The 21,864-nt window shown below is 43.2% G+C and overlaps 2 protein-coding genes across 5 annotated transcripts in view; one reads left to right on the top strand and one right to left on the bottom strand.

Annotated features, from left to right (window-relative positions):
* The window catches only part of LOC112253152 (mitogen-activated protein kinase kinase kinase kinase 3), a 77,746-nt gene extending 74,000 nt beyond the window's left edge, over positions 1 to 3,746 (top strand). The window contains 9 exon segments of the mRNA XM_024425136.2: positions 128 to 245; positions 344 to 402; positions 640 to 743; positions 954 to 1,125; positions 1,217 to 1,285; positions 1,402 to 1,494; positions 2,454 to 2,524; positions 2,694 to 2,749; positions 3,508 to 3,746. Of these exon segments, the coding sequence (XP_024280904.2) occupies positions 128 to 245; positions 344 to 402; positions 640 to 743; positions 954 to 1,125; positions 1,217 to 1,285; positions 1,402 to 1,494; positions 2,454 to 2,524; positions 2,694 to 2,749; positions 3,508 to 3,595 (830 nt within the window). The 3' untranslated portion in view covers positions 3,596 to 3,746.
* A 1,435-nt stretch (positions 3,747 to 5,181) lies between these two features.
* LOC112253151 (rho guanine nucleotide exchange factor 33) lies at positions 5,182 to 19,872 on the bottom strand. 4 transcript variants are annotated; one of them, XM_024425125.2, is made up of 15 exons: positions 18,869 to 19,872; positions 18,006 to 18,049; positions 13,995 to 14,159; positions 13,592 to 13,713; positions 13,350 to 13,483; positions 13,008 to 13,130; positions 12,682 to 12,808; positions 10,716 to 10,848; positions 10,064 to 10,171; positions 9,639 to 9,731; positions 8,974 to 9,122; positions 8,692 to 8,787; positions 7,797 to 8,610; positions 7,412 to 7,548; positions 5,182 to 6,986 (listed from the first exon to the last, which is right to left on the bottom strand). In XM_024425125.2, the coding sequence occupies exons 1-15, from the start codon at positions 19,167 to 19,169 to the stop codon at positions 6,869 to 6,871; spliced, it is 2,664 nt and encodes an 887-aa protein (XP_024280893.1). In that variant the 5' UTR covers positions 19,170 to 19,872; the 3' UTR covers positions 5,182 to 6,868. The 4 variants fall into 4 exon arrangements, with proteins under 4 accessions (XP_024280893.1, XP_024280891.1, XP_024280892.1 ...); XM_024425123.2 differs by having other exon boundaries at positions 8,938 to 9,122; positions 18,869 to 19,869; XM_024425124.2 differs by having other exon boundaries at positions 7,797 to 8,589; positions 8,938 to 9,122; positions 18,869 to 19,865.
* Positions 19,873 to 21,864: the final 1,992 nt, after the last annotated feature.

Below are 21,864 nucleotides of genomic sequence, written 5' to 3'. Positions count from 1 at the left end.
AAAAATATCATCTTTCCCTGTAAGATGTGTTTTGGAAGCAGACCTTTCATTTTATTTTGGGGTCATAAATTGCCTTTTTAAAGGTTTTAGAACTCCAGTTGAAAATCATTTTTTGTTATTGCTTCAGGAAAAGCCTCCCAGCTCTACTCTCATAACGTAGCTGGTCTGTTCGAGCATGCCCGGCAAATGCAGAAGTTACCCATGGCCATTCCTACACACAAACTCCCGGACAAGATGATTCCACGGTAGGATATGTGAAGTATTTTCATTCATTTGGGTTTGAACTTGGGGTGTTTATCGGGATACATATAAAACTGAGCTCTGTCCCTTATGATCCTTGTAGGAAGTTTGCCGTATCTAATAAGATTCCAGACACAAAAGGTTGCCAAAAGTGCTGTGTAGGTGAGTGCTCAGGAAGGTGGATCACCCTTACGAATCTGTGCACACACTACCAGAAGTCGCTTTGGATAAACGCGTCTGCTAAATGGCATATATTATCAACATTCTTGACTTGCAGGTACAATTAAATAAGAGAAGTTGAGGATAGTTCAGAATAATGGACAAGACATATTGATAGAGTATAGCTCGGAGTTCAAAGACCGATTGTGAGAGACCTTGAATGTGTTTGTTTGTGTGCAGTGAGGAACCCATACAGCGGTCACAAGTACCTGTGTGGAGCGTTCCAGTCCAGTGTGGTTCTGCTGGAGTGGGTGGAGCCCATGCAGAAGTTCATGCTCATCAAGGTCAGTCAGTGTTTGGGTCAGTTCAGGTCATTCTGGGGCAGATTGACTGAGGATGACTAATGGGATATAATGGACCCTATCTGGCTTGGATAACCAAATGCAGTCCTGTTCAGGCAGCTTATTAGATTGGCTAAAGTAGCGTGCCAACATTGCTTGTCTTTCTGGTGTGTAACGGCATGCTAAATCTATCTCCTTTGGTCTCTCCTGTAGAACATCGACTTCCCCCTGCCCTGTCCTCTGGAGGTGTTTGAGATGCTGGTGGTACCAGAGCAGCAGTACCCGCTCATCTGTGTGGCCGTCAGCAAGGGCACCGAGCTCAGCCAAGTGGTCCGCTTCGGAACGGTCAACCCCAACTCAACATCCTCCTGGTTCACAGAGGCTGGTCAGTGGAAGGTGGTCGTCGCAGCAATGACGATGATGGTCTTCATTAGAGCGATGATTGTTTCTAATGAGTTGTTTTTCTGTCCCCTCAGATACGCCCCAGACGTGTGTCATCCACGTCACCCAGTTGGAGAGGGACACCATATTAGTTTGTCTCGACAGTAAGTTTTACCTCCCGGCAACAACTTGACTAACCCAAATAATCATTTTATTCTCAAATGAGAAATTCCAGCTTCTGCATAAGTAAATGAATCCATTAACTACTTTCTCTGCTCAGGGTGTATAAAGATCGTGAACCTCCAGGGACGGTTGAAGTCCAGCAGGAAGTTATCTGCTGAGCTGACGTTTAACTTCCAGATCGAGGCGATAGGTACGTTTCCATAACCACGGCATTCACACTTCTCTAGACGCTAGAGACAGACAGACAGACAGACGCTAGAGACAGACAGACAGACAGACGCTAGAGACAGACAGACAGACAGACAGACGCTAGAGACAGACAGACAGACAGACAGACGACAGACAGACAGACAGACAGACGCTAGAGACAGACAGACAGACAGACAGACAGACGCTAGAGACAGACAGACAGACAGACGCTAGAGACAGACAGACAGACGCTAGAGACAGACAGACAGACACAGACAGACGCTACAGACAGACAGACAGACAGACGCTAGAGACAGACAGACAGACAGACAGACAGACAGACGCTAGAGACAGACAGACAGACAGACAGACGCTAGAGACAGACACAGGCAGACACACTATAGACACAGGCAGACACACTATAGACACAGGCAGACACACTATAGACACAGGCAGACACACTATAGACACAGGCAGACACACTATAGACACAGGCAGACACACTATAGACACAGGCAGACACACTATAGACACAGGCAGACACACTATAGACACAGGCAGACACACTATAGACACAGGCAGACACACTATAGACACAGGCAGACACACTATAGACACAGGCAGACACACTATAGACACAGGCAGACACACTATAGACACAGGCAGACACACTATAGACACAGGCAGACACACTATACTATAGACACACACTGTACTATAGACTGCACTATACTATAGACAGACACACTATACTATAGACACACACTGTACTATAGACTGCACTATACCCAAAGACACCAAAGACTGGGTCCTGTGGTGCTGAAGACATATTTTTCCATCTGTGTGTACGTCTCTACGCAGAAAGATAATTCGATGTCCTAAGAATGTTTTTATGTGAAGCATTTCTCAGCTTGTATCTGTGCTTTTTGTGGTCAGTGTAACATCCACGCATCTTTGCAGTGTGTCTCCAAGATAGCGTTCTGGCGTTTTGGAGGCATGGTATGCAAGGGCGGAGTTTCAAGACCAATGAGGTAAGTGGAGGACGTGTAGGTGGGTGGCTGTCTGAGAGGAGTGGTTTGTTTGTGTACACTAGAGGGTGACTTTCCTCTGTCATGTCCCGGTCCTGTTTATAACAACAATGATCCTGTTGTATGTGTTTCAATATGATCTTAAATGATACTTTGTCTGTCGGCACCCCAGATCACCCAGGAGATCTCTGATAACACACGGATCTTCAGACTGCTGGGATCTGACAGGTGAGTACTGTAAGAGGGTCCAAGATGCTCAAGGTCACCTTACCTGACACACACACATACACACACACACACACACACACATAGACTTACATACTTTGACCCCTTTCACTTTTACACTCGCAATGATATTTTTTAGACATTTTTCTCTTTTAGATATTTCACTTTTACATTGGCGATAACATTAACATGGATGTCGTCATGATGCCCAGTTTGTTTTCAAATGACCTGCTTCAGTAGTATAGAACCCTGATCGCCTGAAGTCTTTGGTGTTGGTTGTGTTAGTTGTTGGTTGTATGCATGCTTGCTTGTCTCTTAATTGCTTGTTTGATTTTGTGAATGAAGAAACTCTCAGCACGACAGTTCAGGGCAGGAGGGAGCCGCCAGTCTGCCCAGGTATACTCACTTCTCACTGGGTCACACCAGGTCTCGTCTAGCCTACAGACTCTCTGATCTATGGATGTCCCCTGTGGGGACCCTTGTTTTCATTCTGCCTGTATGAGTGTGTGGGTTGGTTTTCTGTTTTCTTGGGTCAGTAACTACTTTGTTACAGCACGTTGACCCTATTCACATGATGGAATCTATGGGGCTTGAGTATGCTATAAGTAGGATCTGGTGTGTGTTGGGGGGTGTGGGGTCTGTTGGTGTGAAATGTTTATTTTCTGTGTGTGAGGCTTACATCCTTAACCCCCTGGTCCCCTCTAGGACCATATACTTCCACAGTGTGAGTCTGAGCTGAACTTGCCCCCACTGTGTTTCAGAGTGGTGGTGCTGGAAAGCAGGCCGACAGACAACCCCACAGCACCGAGCAACCTCTACATCCTGGCTGGACACGAGAACAGCTACTGATCAAACCGCACAGCCTCCTGGGAACACAAGTCACTACAGACACCGACGCTAGAGACACAGACACTACAGACACAGACACTACAGACACAGACACTAGAGACACCGACACTAGAGACACCGACACTAGAGACACCGACACTAGAGACACAGACACTAGAGACACCGACACTAGAGACACCGACACTAGAGACACACACACAGACACTAGAGACACAGACAGACACTAGAGACACAGACAGACACTAGAGACATACAGAAAGACACTAGAGACATACAGACAGACACTAGAGACATACGACATACAGACAGACACTAGAGACATACAGACAGACACTAGAGACATACAGACAGACACTAGAGACATACAGACAGACACTAGACAGACAGACAGACACTAGAGACAGACAGACAGACACTAGAGACATACAGACAGACACTAGAGACATACGACATACAGACAGACACTAGAGACATACAGACAGACACTAGAGACAGACAGACAGACACTAGAGACATACAGACAGACACTAGAGACAGACAGACAGACAACAGACAGACGCTAGAGACAGACACAGACAGACAGACACTAGAGACAGACAGACACTAGAGACAGACAGACGCTAGAGACAGACAGAGCAGACAGACAGACAGACAGACACTAGAGACAGACAGACAGACGCTAGAGACATACAGACAGACAGACAGACAGACACTAGAGACAGACAGACAGACACTAGAGACAGACAGACACTAGAGACAGACAGACACTAGAGTCAGACAGAAAGACACTAGAGACAGACAGACAGACAGACACTAGAGACAGACAGACAGGCGCTAGAGACAGACAGACACACCCACTATAGACAGACACACACACCCACTATCAGCAGACACACACACACTACTATAGACAGTCACACACACACTACTATAGACAGACAGATACACACACACACTACTATAGACAGACAGATACACACACACTACTATAGACAGACAGACACACACACACACTACTATAGACAGACAGACACACTATACTATAGACAGACAGACACACTATACTATAGACAGACAGACACACATACACACTATAGACAGACAGACACACTATAGACATACAGACTATAAACAGACAGACACTATAGACACAGACAGACACAATATAGATAGACAGACAGACTATAGACAGACAGACTATAGATACACTATAGACAGACAGACTATAGACACACTATAGACAGACTATAGACACTACTGCTTTAGCTTCACAGAAGACAGATCCTTCAAGCGTCCGCTTCCAAATGGCCTTTTACTTCCTTTAACACCTTTATTTATTGTGGCAGGTAACAAACACCTGGATGACTTCTATATGATTTCAACCACTGCTAGCATCTCAGCTCACACCACACAAGTGCTTAATTGACCTGTATTTAATTGTTGTAAATATAAATGTAGTATTTTTTTGCAGAAAGGTACCCTGGCTACTCTGGGGTTGTACACTAAAGACTGGTCATGTAGATACGTGTGCATAGGTATTCTGTACAGTTATAAAGATTTTAAGGGGTGGTGCGGGGGTGGGGGGGACAGTTTGAGCACTAAAAAGGACTTCCTGTTTTTTGATCATGTGATCAGGGACAGGATTTGAAGCCCCCTCTCTGAGGTTTGGCTAAGTCTGAGCAGCAAGGAAGTACCACTATACTGGTAATGTCATTCTGCACGCATCGTCAGCCAAATTTGTGGAAACTTCCTTTCTGGTTTGCTTTGAGAAATGTCTAATGGGAGATCTACAGTTTCATTCTTAGCTTCCACTTGTAACTCTATGAGGTGAACATTCATTTCAAATGGTTTTAATTGCAGGCTTACTTCTAAGCTTAGTTGTATGCTTTTTTTAATACTGTGGAATCACTGGTGTTAAAATCTGCACAAAAAGATATTTAAAAAAAGAAATGTGACGTTGTATGTAACTGTATGTGTGTGTGTAAACTTAAACATGCATATGTTCTCACAAGCTGTGACACAGGGGTTACATTAGATAAGTCAAGTTATTCTTGAACACTCACTGAACTTGTTTTGAAATACTTTGAGATCGTGGAGGGTGAAATGTCAAAGGTGAAATACCAAAACAGGCTCCAGTGATGCTGTTGTTTTAATCACCAGGGTTTCATCATGTTGTAATTCTCAATGTCAATATCGATCATATACACTATAGTCAAATGGCCAGAACTAAACATTCCTTACTGTAGGGCTCAGTGAAGATGTTTAAAAAAAATATGAATGTTACATGTTTTTATGTAATGCCAAAATGTGTTCTCAATTTATGGCCAAAATTTGTTGGGTGTCTCTACCTCGTGTTAGAACAAAAGGAAACGAGTTAAAACACTACAAAATTCATGTTGGTTTTAATTTACACAGTAAACATGTGTAATGATTATGGACAAACTAACTTCCTTTATGCTGCATTATCATTTTCATATTGCAATGCACATTATTACATGTATATACTGTAAAATAAAATCGGTTGGTTTTACATACTGTATAATTGCCTATATTTTGTTTCAAATGTGTAACAGATTTATGAAACTGGTTAACACATTAAAAGAAGGAACTGAAGGCTGTTGTCTGTCATACAGAAATATGATGGAAATGTTGAATCTGTTTCATATTTTATGGTTTGCAAGCATTGTAGATAAGTACCTATATTTTTCAAAGGGAAGTAATTGCTAAGCAGGCAATATGATTTGTGAGTTTCTCAGAAATACGTTATTGGTTGGTTAACATGTGGTATAGCGACTTGATTACAACGTGGACTTTTCTTATGTTGTTTAATTGTCTTGTCACAATTTCATTTATAAAAATTAAAAAAATAACTTCACATTAAAAATCAACATTTTATTTTGGTTTGAGGGGGAGATATTTATTCCAATCATCTTGATGGCAAATTATAGATCTTTACCTACATTATTGCAGTTCATGAGTATACAGTATTATACAAAATATATTATCTCCATGGATATTGAGGAGACCTCTAAAATGGAAAAACTAATACTAATTCAAAAACAAATACTTAACCTATACAGTATTTTTACAGTAGTTATATAGGAAAGGAGTATGTCAGTCTGATTTGCTCTTCCAGCATGTTTCATATTGCATTGCAGTGTATGTGTGTCTATATAGCCTATCATTTTGCTTAGAAGTGTGTGTGCGTTATCAAGGCACCTATTTGAAGCCTTTCTCAGACCACTTAATTTGTAGTGCGGTTCTAGTCACACTTCACACAGCAGTCCCACGGTCGATGCCTAGGTGGACGACTCCTGGGGTATTGCCTGCCTCACTGGAGTTCTGGCTTTCTGGCTTTTCTTTGTCCTTGTCTTTCTCTCCTCCCCCCGACCTAGAGGACACAGTATATATATGAGGTTACTGCACTGCTACTGGATACACTGTACAGCATTACTGGAGTAATTCCAGCATGTATTTGACAAGTATTATTTCTTCCTAGCTCCTGTAAATGAATGGTGCTGTAAAGTGCCCTTGATACAAGAGGAGAGATGTTCACAGCACGACCTGTCAGACGAACATTGTCTCTATCGAAACTTCAAAAAATTCTATTAAAGCTTTCAAACCTTATTTGTGGCATGCAAATACATTTTTCTACGTAAACACCAAATGGAAATTGGTTTAGTGGTGAGTGGACGATTTGTTAGTCTTTTTTTTTTTTTTACTGACATTGTCAAATAAAGTGTAGGATGTTGGCTTTCTGAATTTGATACTGCCAATAATGTTCTGTTTTTGGCCAGCATTTCCAGCATATATTACTTTTTCTTGAAGAGCTTCTTGAAGGAGCTCCTGAATCCTCCCTTCTCCTGTTTCCTGCTCCTCTCACTGAAGGGGGTGTGGTTATTCCTCTCAGCCTTCCATCTTGGCTCCTCCCCCCAGGGTAGGCTCCCAGAGTCCTACGTAAATTGTAAATACACTCAGTGGTCTGTAATAATATCACACATATACTACATAGTCACAAATGGCCCCCAAACTGAAACACTCAAACATCCCAGCAGGCCAAGGTACTCTCACATTCTAGTCTATGGCTGATCAGCCCTCAATTCCATCTAAAAAAAATAAACAATAACCTTAGGGGGCCTCATAAACTCAACCTCATTGCTTGAAAACTGTGGCCTTCATCCATCCACTCCCTGATGCGCACCTTGTTGTGGTGGTTATGTAGATCCTCTTCAGTGACTCCTATCTGTCTCTCTGGCTCTGCCTTTTGCTGCGGGGGGCTGATGGGGCTGTTGTTGCTGCTCTGGCTCTTACTGCTGCGTGGGTGATATTTATTACTGGACTGCCTCTCCAGCTTGGTGTGTTGGTGGGCCCCGTGCCCCCTGAGGTGGTCAGAGAGATGTCCGGGGCCACTATCCCCACTCACAGTGCTGTCCAGCTGCAACCCGTTCAGGGACTTGCTCTTACGCTGATCGGCCTGCAGGGGGCGGTGGTGGTGAACTCGCATCATTCCGGCCTCGTCTGGAGACACGCACCCCCGACCAGGCAGCTGCTTGTACCCACTCTCCCGGCTGCCCCTGTTGTAGACCTCACGGATGGCCTGGTGGCTCTTGGGGTAGCGCACAAAGGCAATGTCGATGCTAGAGTCAGAGGAAGCGCTGGAGCATTGGTCAAACATGGACATGTTGTGAAGAGATGAGTTTGTGTCCTCATACAGCCCCTCCAAGCCCGGGGCATCCCCAGGGAGAAGGAACTCCCCCAGGGCATCGGCCATGGCTGAGCCTGGGGGCAGCCGTTTGCTGGGCAGCCGCTCTGATGACCCGATCTCAGGAATGCTCTGCAGGCATGGGGGTTTGAGGCGAGGGTCGGTGTCAGGGGAGAAAAACGGGATGGCCGAGTCAGAGTGGTGGGCCTCGCTCTCCCAGTCTTGAAAGCGTCTAGACTGGATCTGCTCCAGGAGCCTCTGCTTGCTGCGTTTCACCTGGTTGGCATGCTCTCTGTGAGGGGAGAGGGGGAGGCTGTCAGTGGGACAGACGGAGTTAGTGCATGAAGGACTGACTGATAATATGAATGTCTGAGTGTAGTCAGAACGAACTTACAGTATTGCATTGCTGCTGGGGTAAGGAGAACCCATCTCATTGGCTTGCATAACGTTACCACAGTCCACGTTTTTGAAGAACTGCTTCATAGTTGACCTGTAACAAGAAAATAACTATATTTAGCCCCGTAAGGAGCTTCTTCTTTACATGTTCACATTCACAGCATAATGTCTGAAATATACCATCACAGTTCACTGTCCTCAGACCCGTTAATCTGTACCCTGTTCCCCATGTGCACACGCTTACCAAAACACCAAATCTGAGCCTGGATCAGATGCTGACCTCTTGAGCTCCTTGCGGTTGTGCAGGAGCAGCTCTTGGTTGTGCTGCAGTAGGTGGGCGTACTGGGCAGTGAAGGCACTGAACTGCTGGATGCACAGCAGCAGCAGGTAGTAGTCAGGGTGCTCTGCATCCGTCTGCTTCAACAGGGTCTGAAACCAAACCAGACCACACAGGGACGCTACGGACTCATGTGAACCAAGCACTAACCAGTTCATACAGTCACCGCTCTAATCTCAGTTAACACAGAACTAAAGTCTTGCGTAATTGGTGAGATGTTTGATGAAGTTCTGGGTCCATGCATGTTAAGATAACAGATGAAGAGCTGCTAGAATGAGAAGTAGAACTGGAACAAGGACCACCACCCTCTCTCTTTGCAAGTCTATGGGCTGAATGCTAACTCCTGTAAAATCGTGATTTGTCTAAATAACCAGTGACGAAAAACCTAAGCACCAGAACTGTTGCTGCTCGTTAGCTATCGGTGCCCAATAGTATAAAGACAGATCTACGGTACCATTTAAGTTTACGTAGTCTGCCCACAAGACATTATCACCACTCTGATTTAAGATACTCTAATGGTGAAGTCCGCTCTTTTATAAATACCTATGTTGGGTTGGTGGTGTACTGGATGTATGTATCAGAGTGTCATGGAGGGGAAAGAGCCTAACCTGCAGCAGCAGAAGGTACTCAGGGATCCTCTGTACTGGCTGGAGGAGCAGAGTGTGGAGAGAGGGGTGTATCTCGTCCCCCATGATGTCACCCTGGAACATCAGACAGTCAATCAGAGAGGAGACAGTCAGTTGACTTAAGTCGCCACAGAAATCATGTGAAATCAATTGTCCAGAAAGGTTATCCTGTAATAAAGGCTGTGTGAGTATAATGTCATAAAACTAAGTCATAATAAACTTCACTCCGGTCTACTTGTCATGTGCTCTTTGTTAATTGAAAGAGATTTACTCAACAATTTCCTGAAGTAACCCTTTCCTTCTGGATAACTGCACTATTGAGACTACTCTGCGGGTAGCTCTGTGCGGGTAGCTCTCTGCGGTGGTTGTGGTCAACACTGCCTGGTTGTTCAGTGTTCCTAATTTACCTCAAACAGGCCGGCAGCTTTTAGTGAGGTGGTGGTCAACATGCTGACCACAGACAGACATTCAGGCAGCTCCTTAAGATACGACACGTAGAAATCCAGGAAATCACTCTAGAAGACCGGCAAGATGGAGAATTAGAGACAGACAGACAGTCAAACAGACAGTCAGTCATTGAAACTCAGTAGATAGTGTTACCGTCTAGAGTCTAGACAGGCAGAGAAATGACCAGGAACATAAACAGAGCAGTACAATATATCCCACCCCAAATCCCCACATCTCTCCCGAGTATCACATGTGGTCTTGTGATAAATTTGAAGTGCTCCACATGTGACTGGTGAGAAGAGGCACTGAGTCACAGCCTTCCCCCTGGAGAGTCTCATCTGGGGCCCCTAACCCCTAATCCAACCATTTAACTAATTTCCCTCTTTCAATCAGTCCCACCCACTTAAACACACATTGGTCCTAATACAATTATCACCTAATAGGCTGGATACTGTATGTTAGGGGTTATGTAGTTATGTGAGGGGTTGTGTAGTTGGCAGGCAGCCTGTGACACCATAACTATAGCCCTGAGTTTCTCCGGGTCAGGTTAGGAAAACTCAGGGCCCCTAGCCATGACTTCATGGGTCATATGTGTCTATGAAAGGTTTGTACCTCTTTGCTGGTGAGCCTCATGAATACATCTCCCATGATGCCCTGCCACTGGCACTTGAGGACCCTCTCCTGCAGGGTGTGGAGAAGCTCCAGGTGTTGCTGGATGAGGAAGCGTAGAGAACTGGGGAACGGCCTGGAGAGAGAAAGAGGAGATCGATATAACACACATCACATTACACTGCAAGGAGAGCGGTACAGAACAGAGCAATATATAGCTATCTAGGGAGCAGTTTAAAAGACAGGAGGCCAGTTATATTCTATGGTAACGGAGAGTGTTGAGAAGGAGAGAGGCCAACATTGATGTGGGAAAACAGAGTGGAAATACACACAGTCCAGGAAGTGGTGGTGGTTGACAAAGGCACAAAAAGAAGTGGGGAATGAGAATGGATGGATGAAAGAGAGGGGAAAAGATATGGATTACTACACAAAGAGACAAAGGAGAGGACAGAGTTGAAATTATGGAATTGAAAGATGCATTCAAATATTATGGTGTTAGTAGACAGATTACTGAGGTAAATGGACCAATGTTTTTGTTGTAATAGCAGTGTTAGTAACAGTCATAGCATGCTAATAGTAGCAGTAATTTATCTTTTGTTGTATTCATGGTTGAACTGTGAGTGACAGACTCCCTGCCACCGGGCACTCCCCCAATACTTACAAACAAATACATGAACTCACACACCTCAGTGTATGTGAGCAGAAAGACAACAGTTTCACCAAAAAAACGTTATGACTCATTGCTCTTACTGGTATTAATTGAGATTAACCAGATGAAGAGACACACTCCAAAGGTCAGAGGTTATTAATGAGGGAAAGGGAAAAGGTTGAGTATACAGTAACTAGGGGAGAGCTCTCTGAAAGTTGAAAATGTAGTGCTCAGATGTCTCTGTGAACTCCAGATAAACAGGGATTACATTAAGTCAGATCTCTGTGGAGTCCTTTAAAAAGCCTCTGCTTGCCTGAATGGCTGTGTTATTCAATAGATTAATTTCCTTTCCTCGCTTTTATAATGTCCTCCTTCTGACTGTAATTAGATCGGTATCTCCTGTTTAAGCCCCTGTGTCAATGAGTGCTTGTCTGTGTGCCAAAGACGAGGGTAATCTTTGTTATATTTATGAACCGAACCAAGGTCAATGTTGAGAACACAGTTATAACTTCCTCTGCTTTCATGAGTCATAGTGAACTATTAAACCCTAACCCCCAAATCTGAATTCATAGTGCACTATTAAAACCTCTTAAGGATCGAATGCTTTTTTCCATTTTCACCTAAAATGACACCCAAATCGCACTGCCTGTAGCTCAGGACCTGAAGTGAGGATATGCATATTCTTGATACCATTTGAAAGGAAACATTTTGAAGTTTGTGGAAATGTGAAATTAATGTAGGAGAATATAACACATAAGATCTGGTAAAAGACAATACAAAGATACTGATTTCTTTGAAATGCAAGAGAATGGCCACAATATATTATTCCAGTTTAGACACAAATTAGATTTAGACTGATCCAATGAACCATTGCAATGAACCATTCAAAATGTTGTATCAAGTCTGCCCAAATGTGCCTGATTGGTTTATTGATACATTTTCAAGTTCATATCTGTGCACTCTCCTCAAACAATAGCATGGTATTCTTTCACTGTAATAGCTACTGTAAATTGGACAGTTAGATTGGTGCAGTTAGATTAACAAGAAGTTAAGCTTTCTGCCCATATCAGATATGTCTATGTCCTGGGAAATGTTCTTGTTACTTACAAACTCATGCTAATTACATTAGCGCACGTTAGCTCAACCGTCGCGTGGGGGGGTGGCGATCCCGTAGAGGTTAATTGGCTCTTATGAAGCTCGAACATATGAAAAACCGGTCTGGTGGCTCTGCTGTTTTGAACTTGAATAAAACAGTTCAGACAGTGTTGCTACCTGATCTTATGTAAAATGTGTAAATAATACCCATCAGTGGTACAGTACCGTTTGTCTTTGGTGTGGAGGGCCTCTGAGCTGTTGAAGGTGATGTTGGCTTTCAGCAGCAGAGACAGGTATGACACATAGACCCTTTCTGACTCCAACAGCTCCAGGGCAGCAACCTGCCTCTTACCTGACGCACAAACACACACAAACACACACACACAAAGTGAAAAAGAAGCACCACACTCACATACTTTTTACACCGCTGTGACCTACAGTATTAAATGGGAATTTGTCTATTGACTGCTAAATAATTTAACGTAGGGCTCCCTAAAATAACAAGGGAATAAGTCACTGACGTGTGTAACGTCATCGGTGATGTCACTCACCGTTCTCTGGGACGCTCTGTGCATCCGTATCGTCTCGGCTCTCTTTCCTTTCTCTCCACACTGGAGACTTAGACTGAGCTCTCTGGGGCTGGCCACTGGCTGCGTCCTGCTCTGAGTTAGAGGCTGCACCACACAGTACACACATGGAGCAAACACAAGCATTTGCCAGTCGATTCCACTGTCTTTCATGTGCTGTAAACATCCCTATACAGCCCCCAGGTATTTGAGTCAGTTGAGGCAAGTACGTTCAATGACTTTAATGAACAGGACCAGCTAGTCAGTATAATCATTGACAAATACAGGACCGGTTATGAATGTCTGTCCCTCAGAGGCATAACTCACTCTGTGTGGAGGCTGTGCTCATCTGTGGAGAGCAGCTGGGCAGGCTGGCAAAGTAATGCTGGATGACATTGAGCTCTGTCTGGTTGGAGAGACACCCATGGCCCTCCCCAATGCAGTCCCCTTTGGAGCTTTTCCTGACAAAACCAAGGGGAAGTAACAGAGAGTGGTGAGTTCTCGTCAGGTGATGATGCAATGTGTGTCTGTGAATGTTCATGAATGTAACGTGTGTCAGTGTCACGTACCTCTGTTGAACGGACAGGATCTCTCTGCCGGTCTCTGATTGGAGGAGCTCCAGGCCTTTCTGTAGCTCTTTCTGTCTGCTGGTAACCTCTTTGATCTGGGATAAAGCACCGCTCAGGTCCTCCTGAACACAACCACGACACACAGCACAATCCCATCACTACAATATCTAGCTACGTTCACAATACATGTGCCACAGAGTAACATACTGTAATACTTAGGCATCCTGCTAGAATTGCTAGAGACGGTTACTGGTTTGACTGTAGTCCACTGTAGACGACTTCACAAGCGTTTCGCCACACCCGCAATAAAATATGCTAAATATGTGTGTGACCAATAACATTTGATTCGATAGTATGAGAAGAATGACAAACAGCCACATATTTCGTATCAGATATCAGATACCTTAAATGTGTTGAGGGAGTTCCTGATTCCCATGATCCTGTCATCCACTTCGCTCTGCTGGCCCTGAGCCCTCTCCTCCAGACCTCTGCCCCTCTGCTGCAGCACAGACACATCCTGTAACACTCCCTGCAGCCCCGTACGCAGCTCCACCACCAAGGCCTGCAGCTGGAACACCAGAGGTTAGGGGTCAGAGGTTAGGATGTAACAACAGTTACTACATCGATGGTTGTTTGTGACCTTACTAATGTCTCCAGAATGTTCAGAACACACTGTAACTACATTGGTTCTGTATGTGGGGGTGAATAAATTACTTGGAGAAATGAGCAGCTGTTTTGACAAGGAAAAGATAGAGGGGAAAAGGAAGGTTAAGAGAAGGAAGATGGGGAAAGGAGAGAAAAAAAGATGGGTGAAGGTGAGAGTGCTGGGGTATAAGATGTCAGAGAACCAGGACAGAAAAGGAGAATAGAAACGGGAGTTGAGAGTTAACGGAGACTGACGGTGAGCCTATTTGAACATTTCTGTGTCATTTGAACATCTTGGAGATCGCTGCTCTCCCCATGCAGTCGTCAGCAGCAGCTTCCTGTCCTGTAGTGTAGTGTCTGTGAATCTCTCACTGCAGCCATGTGTGGCCCAGCAGTTACCCTTTCAGAGGTCAACGAGGTCACAGCTAATTTTGGCACAGGGTTTGTTTCCAACAAGGCTCTCCACTGAGTCACATTATTCTCTTTATCTTCATTATTGGGCTGTTGTTTGGAGAGTGTCCCAATTTCTCCTTTTTGACCTCCCGTTAGAGGCAAGCTTTTTTCTGTCTCTAGTGTAGCGGCCGTTCTTAGGATGTGGAGATTTATTGAATTTAGTCTGCAGAGATAAGTGAATCAGCTCATGTGAACAGACAGGGATTCAGGCTGCTGCCTGCCCCTCTCAGTTCCTCTCCTTCCGTCCTCTCTCCTCTTCTCTCCTCTCCACTTTAGTCCTCTTCACTCCTCCCCCTTTGCGCCTCTCCTCTACTCTCCTTTCCTCTCCTCTTCACTCCTCTCCTTTCCACTCATCTACTCTCCTCTCATCTCCTCTTCACTCCTCTCCTCCTCTCTCCTTCACCCCTCTCATGTACTCTCCTCTCCTCTCTTCTAGTCTGTGGATCAATCATGTGAAAGTCATCAGGCTGCAGATTCAATACGGCTGCTACCCTTCTTTACAGATGTACAGATCTTATAAGTGTACAGTACCTTGTCTCTGCTCACTACTTTAGACTGCGTAGCAGTACATACATAACACATACAGTTGAAGTCGGAAGTTTACACTTAGGGTGGAGTCATTAAAACTTGTTTTTCAACCACTCCACAAAGTTCTTGTTAACAAACTATAGTTTTGGCAAGTCGGTTAGGACATCTACTTTGTGCATGACACAAGTAATTTTTCCAACAATTGTTTATAGACAGATTACTTCACTTATTATTCACTGTATCACAATTCCAGTGGGTCAGAAGTTTACATACACTAAGACTTTAAACTGCTTGGAAAATGCCAGAAAATGATGTCATTGCTTTAGAAGCTTCTGATAGGCTAATTGACATAATTTGAGTCAATTGGAGGTGTACATGTGGATGTATTTCAAGGCCTACTTTCAAACTCAGTGCATCTTTGCTTGACATCATGGGAAAAAATCAAAAGAAATCAGCCAAGACCTCAGGAAAGAAATTGTAGACCTCCACAAGTCTGGTTCATCCTTGACAGCAATTTACAAATGCCTGAAGGTACCACGTTCATCTGTACAAACAATAGTACGCAAGCATAAACACCATGGGACCACGCAGCCGTCATACCGCTCAGGAAGGAGACGTGTTCTGTGTCTTAGAGATGAATGTACTTTGGTACGAAAAGTACAAATCAATCCCAAAACAACAGCAAAGGACCTTGTGAAGATGCTGGAGGAAACAGGTACAAAAGTGTCTATATCCACAGTAAAACGAGTCCTATATTGACATAACCTGAAAGGCAAGGAAGAAGCCCAAAACTGCCATAAAAAAAGCCAGACTACGGTTTGTAGCTGCACATGAGGACAAAGATCATACATTTTGGAGAAATGTCCTCTGGTCTGATGAAACAAAAATAGAACTGTTTGGCCATAATGACCATCGTTATGTTTGGAGGAAAAATGTGGAGGCTTGCAAGCCGAAGAACACCATCCCAACCGTGAAGCACGGGGGTGGCAGCATCATGTTGTGAGGGTGCTTTGCTGCAGGAGGGTCTGGTCCACTTCACAAAAAAGATGGTATCATGAGGCATGAAAATTATGTGGATATATCGAAGCAACATCTCAAGACCTCAGTTAGGAAGTTAAAGATTGGTCGCAAATGGGTCTTCCAAATGGACAATGACCCCAAGCACACTTCCAAAGTTGTGGCAAAATGGCTTAAGGACAACAAAGTCAAGGTATTGGAGTGGCCATCACAATGCCCTGACCTCAATCCTTTAGAAAATTTGTGGGCAGAACTGAAAAAGTGTGTGCAAGCTCTGTCAGGAGGAATGGGCCAAAATTCCCCCAACTTATTGTGGGAAGCTTGTGGAAGGCTACCTGAAACATTTGACCCAAGTTAAACAATTTAAAGGCAATGCTACCAAATACTAATTGGGTGTATGTAAACTTATGACCCACGCTGAACGTGATGAAATAAATAAATCCTGAAATAAATCATTCTCTCTACTATTATTCTAATATTTCACATTCTTAAAATAAAGTGGTGATCCTAACTGACCTAAGACAGGGAATCTTTACTGGGATTAAATGTCAGGAATTGTGAAAAACTGAGTTTAAATGTATTTAGATAAAGTGTTTGTAAACTTCCGACTTCAACTGTACCTAATAGCAATGCAACACTGTCAGTGTATTGTATTGTACTTTACAGCTTTCCCGTACTGTTACGATATTTGATATCTATGTAGCACGGTGTTAGAACATACTGTATACTAGTCCATTGATATATAGTACAAGTCAACATTTTGGACTCACCTACTCATTCAAGGGTTTTTCTTTATTTTTACTATTTTCTACATTGTAGAATAATAGTGTAGACATCAAAACTATGAAAGGACACATATGGAATCATGTAGTAACCAAAAAAGTGTTAAACAAATCCAAATATATTTTAGGTTCTTCAAAGTAGACACCCTTTGCCTTGATGTCAGCTTTGTACACTCTTGGCATTCTCTCAACCAGCTTTATGAGGAATTAAGACCTTCATGTCTTAAAGTCATTTTCCAGATTGACTGACCTTCACGTGTTAAAGTAATGATGGACTGTCATTTCTCTTTGCTTATTTGAGCTGTTATTGCCATAATATGGACTTGGTCTATTACCAATTAGGGCTATCTTCTGTATACCACCACTACCTTGTCACAACACAACTGATTGGCTGAAACACATTAAAAAGGAAAGACATTTCACAAATTAACTTTTAACAAGGTTCACTTGTTAATTAAAATGCATTCCAGGTGACTACCTCATTAATCTGGTTGAGAGAATGCCAAGAGTGCGCAAGCTGTCATCAAGGCAAAAGGTGCCTATTTGATGAATCTCAAATATAAAATAACACTTCTTTGGTTACTACATGATTCCACATGTGTTATTTCATAGTTTTGATGTCTTCACTATTATTCTACCATATAGAAAATAGTAAAAATAAAGAAAAACTCTTGAATGAGTAGGTGTGTCCAAACTTTTGACTGGTACTGTACATATAAAGATTAGAGACAGGCCATAGTCAAAGCTATTTCTGTTTCTCTGGCAGTGTTTATTCAGATCCCCATCAGCTTTTGCAGAAGCAGCAGCTACTCTTCCTGGGGTCCACAGAAAACACAAAACATAACAAGTAACACAATACTGATAGACAAGGGCAGTCACACAAATATTAAATACACCCATATACAAACAATACAATGTAGTGTTGATCCTACATACTCCTCATAGGCAGCAGTGTCTCTTGCAAGGGGGGTGACTATAGAGCGGGTTACCTGAGCAATCTCCAGGTTGGCCTCCTCCATTTCCTGGTCTTGTTCTAGGAGTCAAGAACATCAGTTAATCACACATCATTATGGACTTACAGTAGCTCCCTGTCACTCACACATCACTATGGAGATCATCCTCAGTTACTCAGACACAAACCATTCTTTGGGGATGCATATGAGAATAGACTGTGACAAAGGCAAATAATGTAGTCATGTGGGATGTTCAACACAACGTCTCTCTATTCAGCCTATGCACAGTAAATCATGTTCCAGTAAAACCACTACAAGTTACCCAAACACTGAAATTCTACATAAATTGGTAAGGTAGAAAAGGCTCTGTGTAATAAGACAATAAAACAGTTGTGCCATAATGGAAATACCCTACTGTATTAAGAGTCTGTTTCTGTTCAAATACCAAATGTCCAAACTACGAGCAGCATCGCGAAGGTCATTTTAAATGTCTGCTTGTCATGCATTATGCATTTGAGCTTGTGCTGGAATGACATATTCTGAGCAGTAATACTGCAAAGCTCCTGAAAGAAGAACACTGTGATAAAAATTCACGACAACCAATGTACAAGTAAAATGTAAGTCTTTCCAATGGTTGTATCATACTTAAGAGTCAGTACCCAGATAGCATGTTCTGAGAACCATATGGTACCAACTGTTGCAATAACTGTCCATCAACAACTTGCTTCATAAAAACTGTTAAGTTGGCCAAGTAACTAGTTCAAAAGACATACAACAATAATTGTTACTCACAGCACACCAAAGATATTTATCAACAAGTGTTTTACTGTAGCCTCTCTCTGAACTTTGTGACTACCGCCAAATCAGAAAAACAGAACCGTCAACCATATTGGTGATACCTGTAACGTAGGTGACATCTTGGTTATAGAAGCAGAATTTACCATCTGACTTGCCGTTTTCCATGGTTCCTGTGCCCACTTGCCTAGTCAACAAACAGGGTTGTGTAGTATTTTCTGTCCTCCTCCTGAACACTGGCCTGCGATCCGTCGCTCTAAACCATGAGTCTGATGATCCTCCACACAAAAAGGGCCCTTGTGGAATGATGGCGGGAGAGGTCCAACAGAGAGAGAGAGAGAGAGAGAGAGAGAGAGAGAGAAGAAAGAGAGGGATAGAGCTAGAGGGCTTTTGACAGTCCTTCATGAGGAGAAAATTGGACAGCTGATTCGATTTCCTCTTACCCTGAAAGTCACATTTTGTAGGAAAGATAACTAAAACAGAGCTGTGACAAGATTTGGTTTGCTCAGGACAGTGACATGCAATAGGTAGTCAGGATATGGCTCTGTAATTCCATACAATTATTTGGCCAAGTTTATTTAAAGACTGTGTATATGTTGTTGTTTGAAACAATGATGCATGATGTGCTTCAATGTGTGTTGTGTGTTATGCTTGCAATTGAGTAGGCCTACTGCATGTGATGTTGTAGTGTATTTGCACATATATTTGTTTGTGTGTATGTGTTTATGAGTCACTCATACCCACACACAAGGATTCCCATTTCCCCAACGTTGTGTAAATCATGAGTGTGTCATTGGTGTCAGTCTTGCTAGTTGGGTGAACGTTTCTACTGTAGCTGGTAAGGTTATTATTCGTCAGTGTTATGTGAGTCACTGTGACTATGTGATGCCAGCGGGCACAGTTTCTCAGATCTCACACTCCCATTTCTCTGAATGTTGAATTCATGGTGGGTCACGCTTGGCTGATGTTATCTTACTCTGAAGAGAACACCATGCCAAGGTAGGAGCACATGCCACTCTTGGCCATTGCAACAATGCATTCCACATTCGGTCATATTCAAGTGAGCCTGTGACTTGTTGGAGGCCCACATGAGGGGTGATCTTGGACGAATACATTTACATCCATATTTGGTCTCTTACAGTACATGTATCCTTTAGCTGTCCTTTCAGATATACAAGTACATTAATATGGCTCCTGTGCTACTGTCCAGGAGTTGACACCAATATTCCAATCTGCCCAGCTAGCACATAACGTTCTGAGAACCATATGTTTCTTAGAGCTTGGTGAGGTCGTGCATACAACCTTCCCACAACTTTCAGTGAATGCAGGATAGTTGCGTGGCTTTCGCACATTCTCAGCACATTTAAGGAACTTGACAACAACAAAAAAATGCTTGGTATTTCATTACTTTAACAGAATGTTTTCCAAAAACTTTACCCCCAAATTTTATTTTAGTAATGTTCTAGGAACATTCTTCAACTGGTTTGACATTGGGAATGTTCTCAAATAGTTCAGAGAACGTTAAGAAACACCTATCTTCTGTGGGAATTTCAGTACTTCAAGATAACTGCACTGTTGGTTAAGGGATTGTAAGTAAGCGTTTCACGGTAAAGTCTACACTTGTTGCTGTCACGCCCTGACCTTAGAGATCCTTATTATTCTCTATGTTTGGGTAGGTCAGGGTGTGACATGGGTGGGAAAGTCTATGTTTTCTATTCCTTTTTTTTTTGGCCAGTGTGGTTCCCAATCAGAGGCAGCTGTCTATCGTTGTCTCTGATTGGGGATCATATATAAGTTGCCATTTTCCTTTTGGGTTTTGTGGGATCTTGTTTTCTGTTTAGTGTTTCTGCCTGACATAACTGTGCACTTTTGTTTTTTGTCTTTGTTATTTTGCTTGGTGTCGTCAATAAAAAATCGATGTACGCCTACCACGCTGTGCCTAGGTCTCCTTCTCCCAACAAGAGCCGTTACAGTTGTATTCGGTGCATGTGGCAAATAAGGTTTGATTTGATTTGAGAACGTTTCCTACAGGTTTCCTCATGGTTTTATTTAAAGTCATGTTCTCAAATTGTTCAGAGAACGTTAATCTTTGGGATAGGTGTGCCGCTAGTGCCCCACCACGACAACATCTGGTGAAATTGTCGAGCGCGAAATTCTAAATACAAAATTCGTAATATTAAACATTCATGAAAACACAAGTGTCTTACATTGTTTAAAAGCTTAACTTCTTGTTAGCAGCAGCCACTTTGTGAGATTTCAAAAAGGCTTTACGGCGAAAGCACACCATGCGATTATCTGAGGACAGCACCCCGCATACAAAAGCATAAAACATTTTCCAACCAAGCAGAGGCGTCACGAAAGTCAGAAATAGCGATAAAATAAATCACTTACCTTTGAAGATCTTCCTCTGGTTGCACTCACAAGGGTCCCAGCTACATAACAAATGGTCCTTTTGTTCGATAAAGTCCCTCTTTACATCCCAAAAAAGTCTGTTTGGTTGGCGCGCTTGACTCAGTAATCCACCGGTTTCCCTCGTTCAAAATGCATACAAATGAATCCCGAAAGTTACCAATAAACTTTGTCCAAACAAGTCAAACTGTCACGACTTCTGCCGAAGTCAGTCCCTCTCCTTGTTCGGGCGGCGTTTGGCGGTCGACGTCACCGGTTTTCTAACCATCGCTGATCCACCTTTAATTTTCCATTTGTTTTGTCTTGTCTTCCCACACATCCGGTTTCAATTCCATCATTACATGTTGTGCATTTAACCCTCTGTTTCCCCCCATGTCCTTGTCCGGAATTGTTTATTGTAGTGCTTGTACACGTTATGTTGGTGTGTACCGGGTTTTGTTTACCCATTGATTTATTGTTCTGTGTACGGTGGTCAGTTTTTGCTCTCCTGCGCCTGACTTCTCTGCCACCAGTATGCACCCCCTACACAAACAACGTTTCTAATCAATCCTCAGGTACCCTAATATTTAAATAAACGATCAAATTTAAGACGGAGAATAGTATGTTCATTACCGGAGATAAATAACGAAGTGCACGCCCTCACTGACGCGCGCCACAACACTACAGCCAAAATGGGAGCCACCTAGTAAAA

Source organism: Oncorhynchus tshawytscha, linkage group LG06, assembly GCF_018296145.1.
Source record: "Oncorhynchus tshawytscha isolate Ot180627B linkage group LG06, Otsh_v2.0, whole genome shotgun sequence".
In the NCBI taxonomy this organism is placed as follows: Eukaryota; Metazoa; Chordata; class Actinopteri; order Salmoniformes; family Salmonidae; genus Oncorhynchus; species Oncorhynchus tshawytscha.
This window is presented reverse-complemented; position numbering and strand designations above follow the sequence as displayed.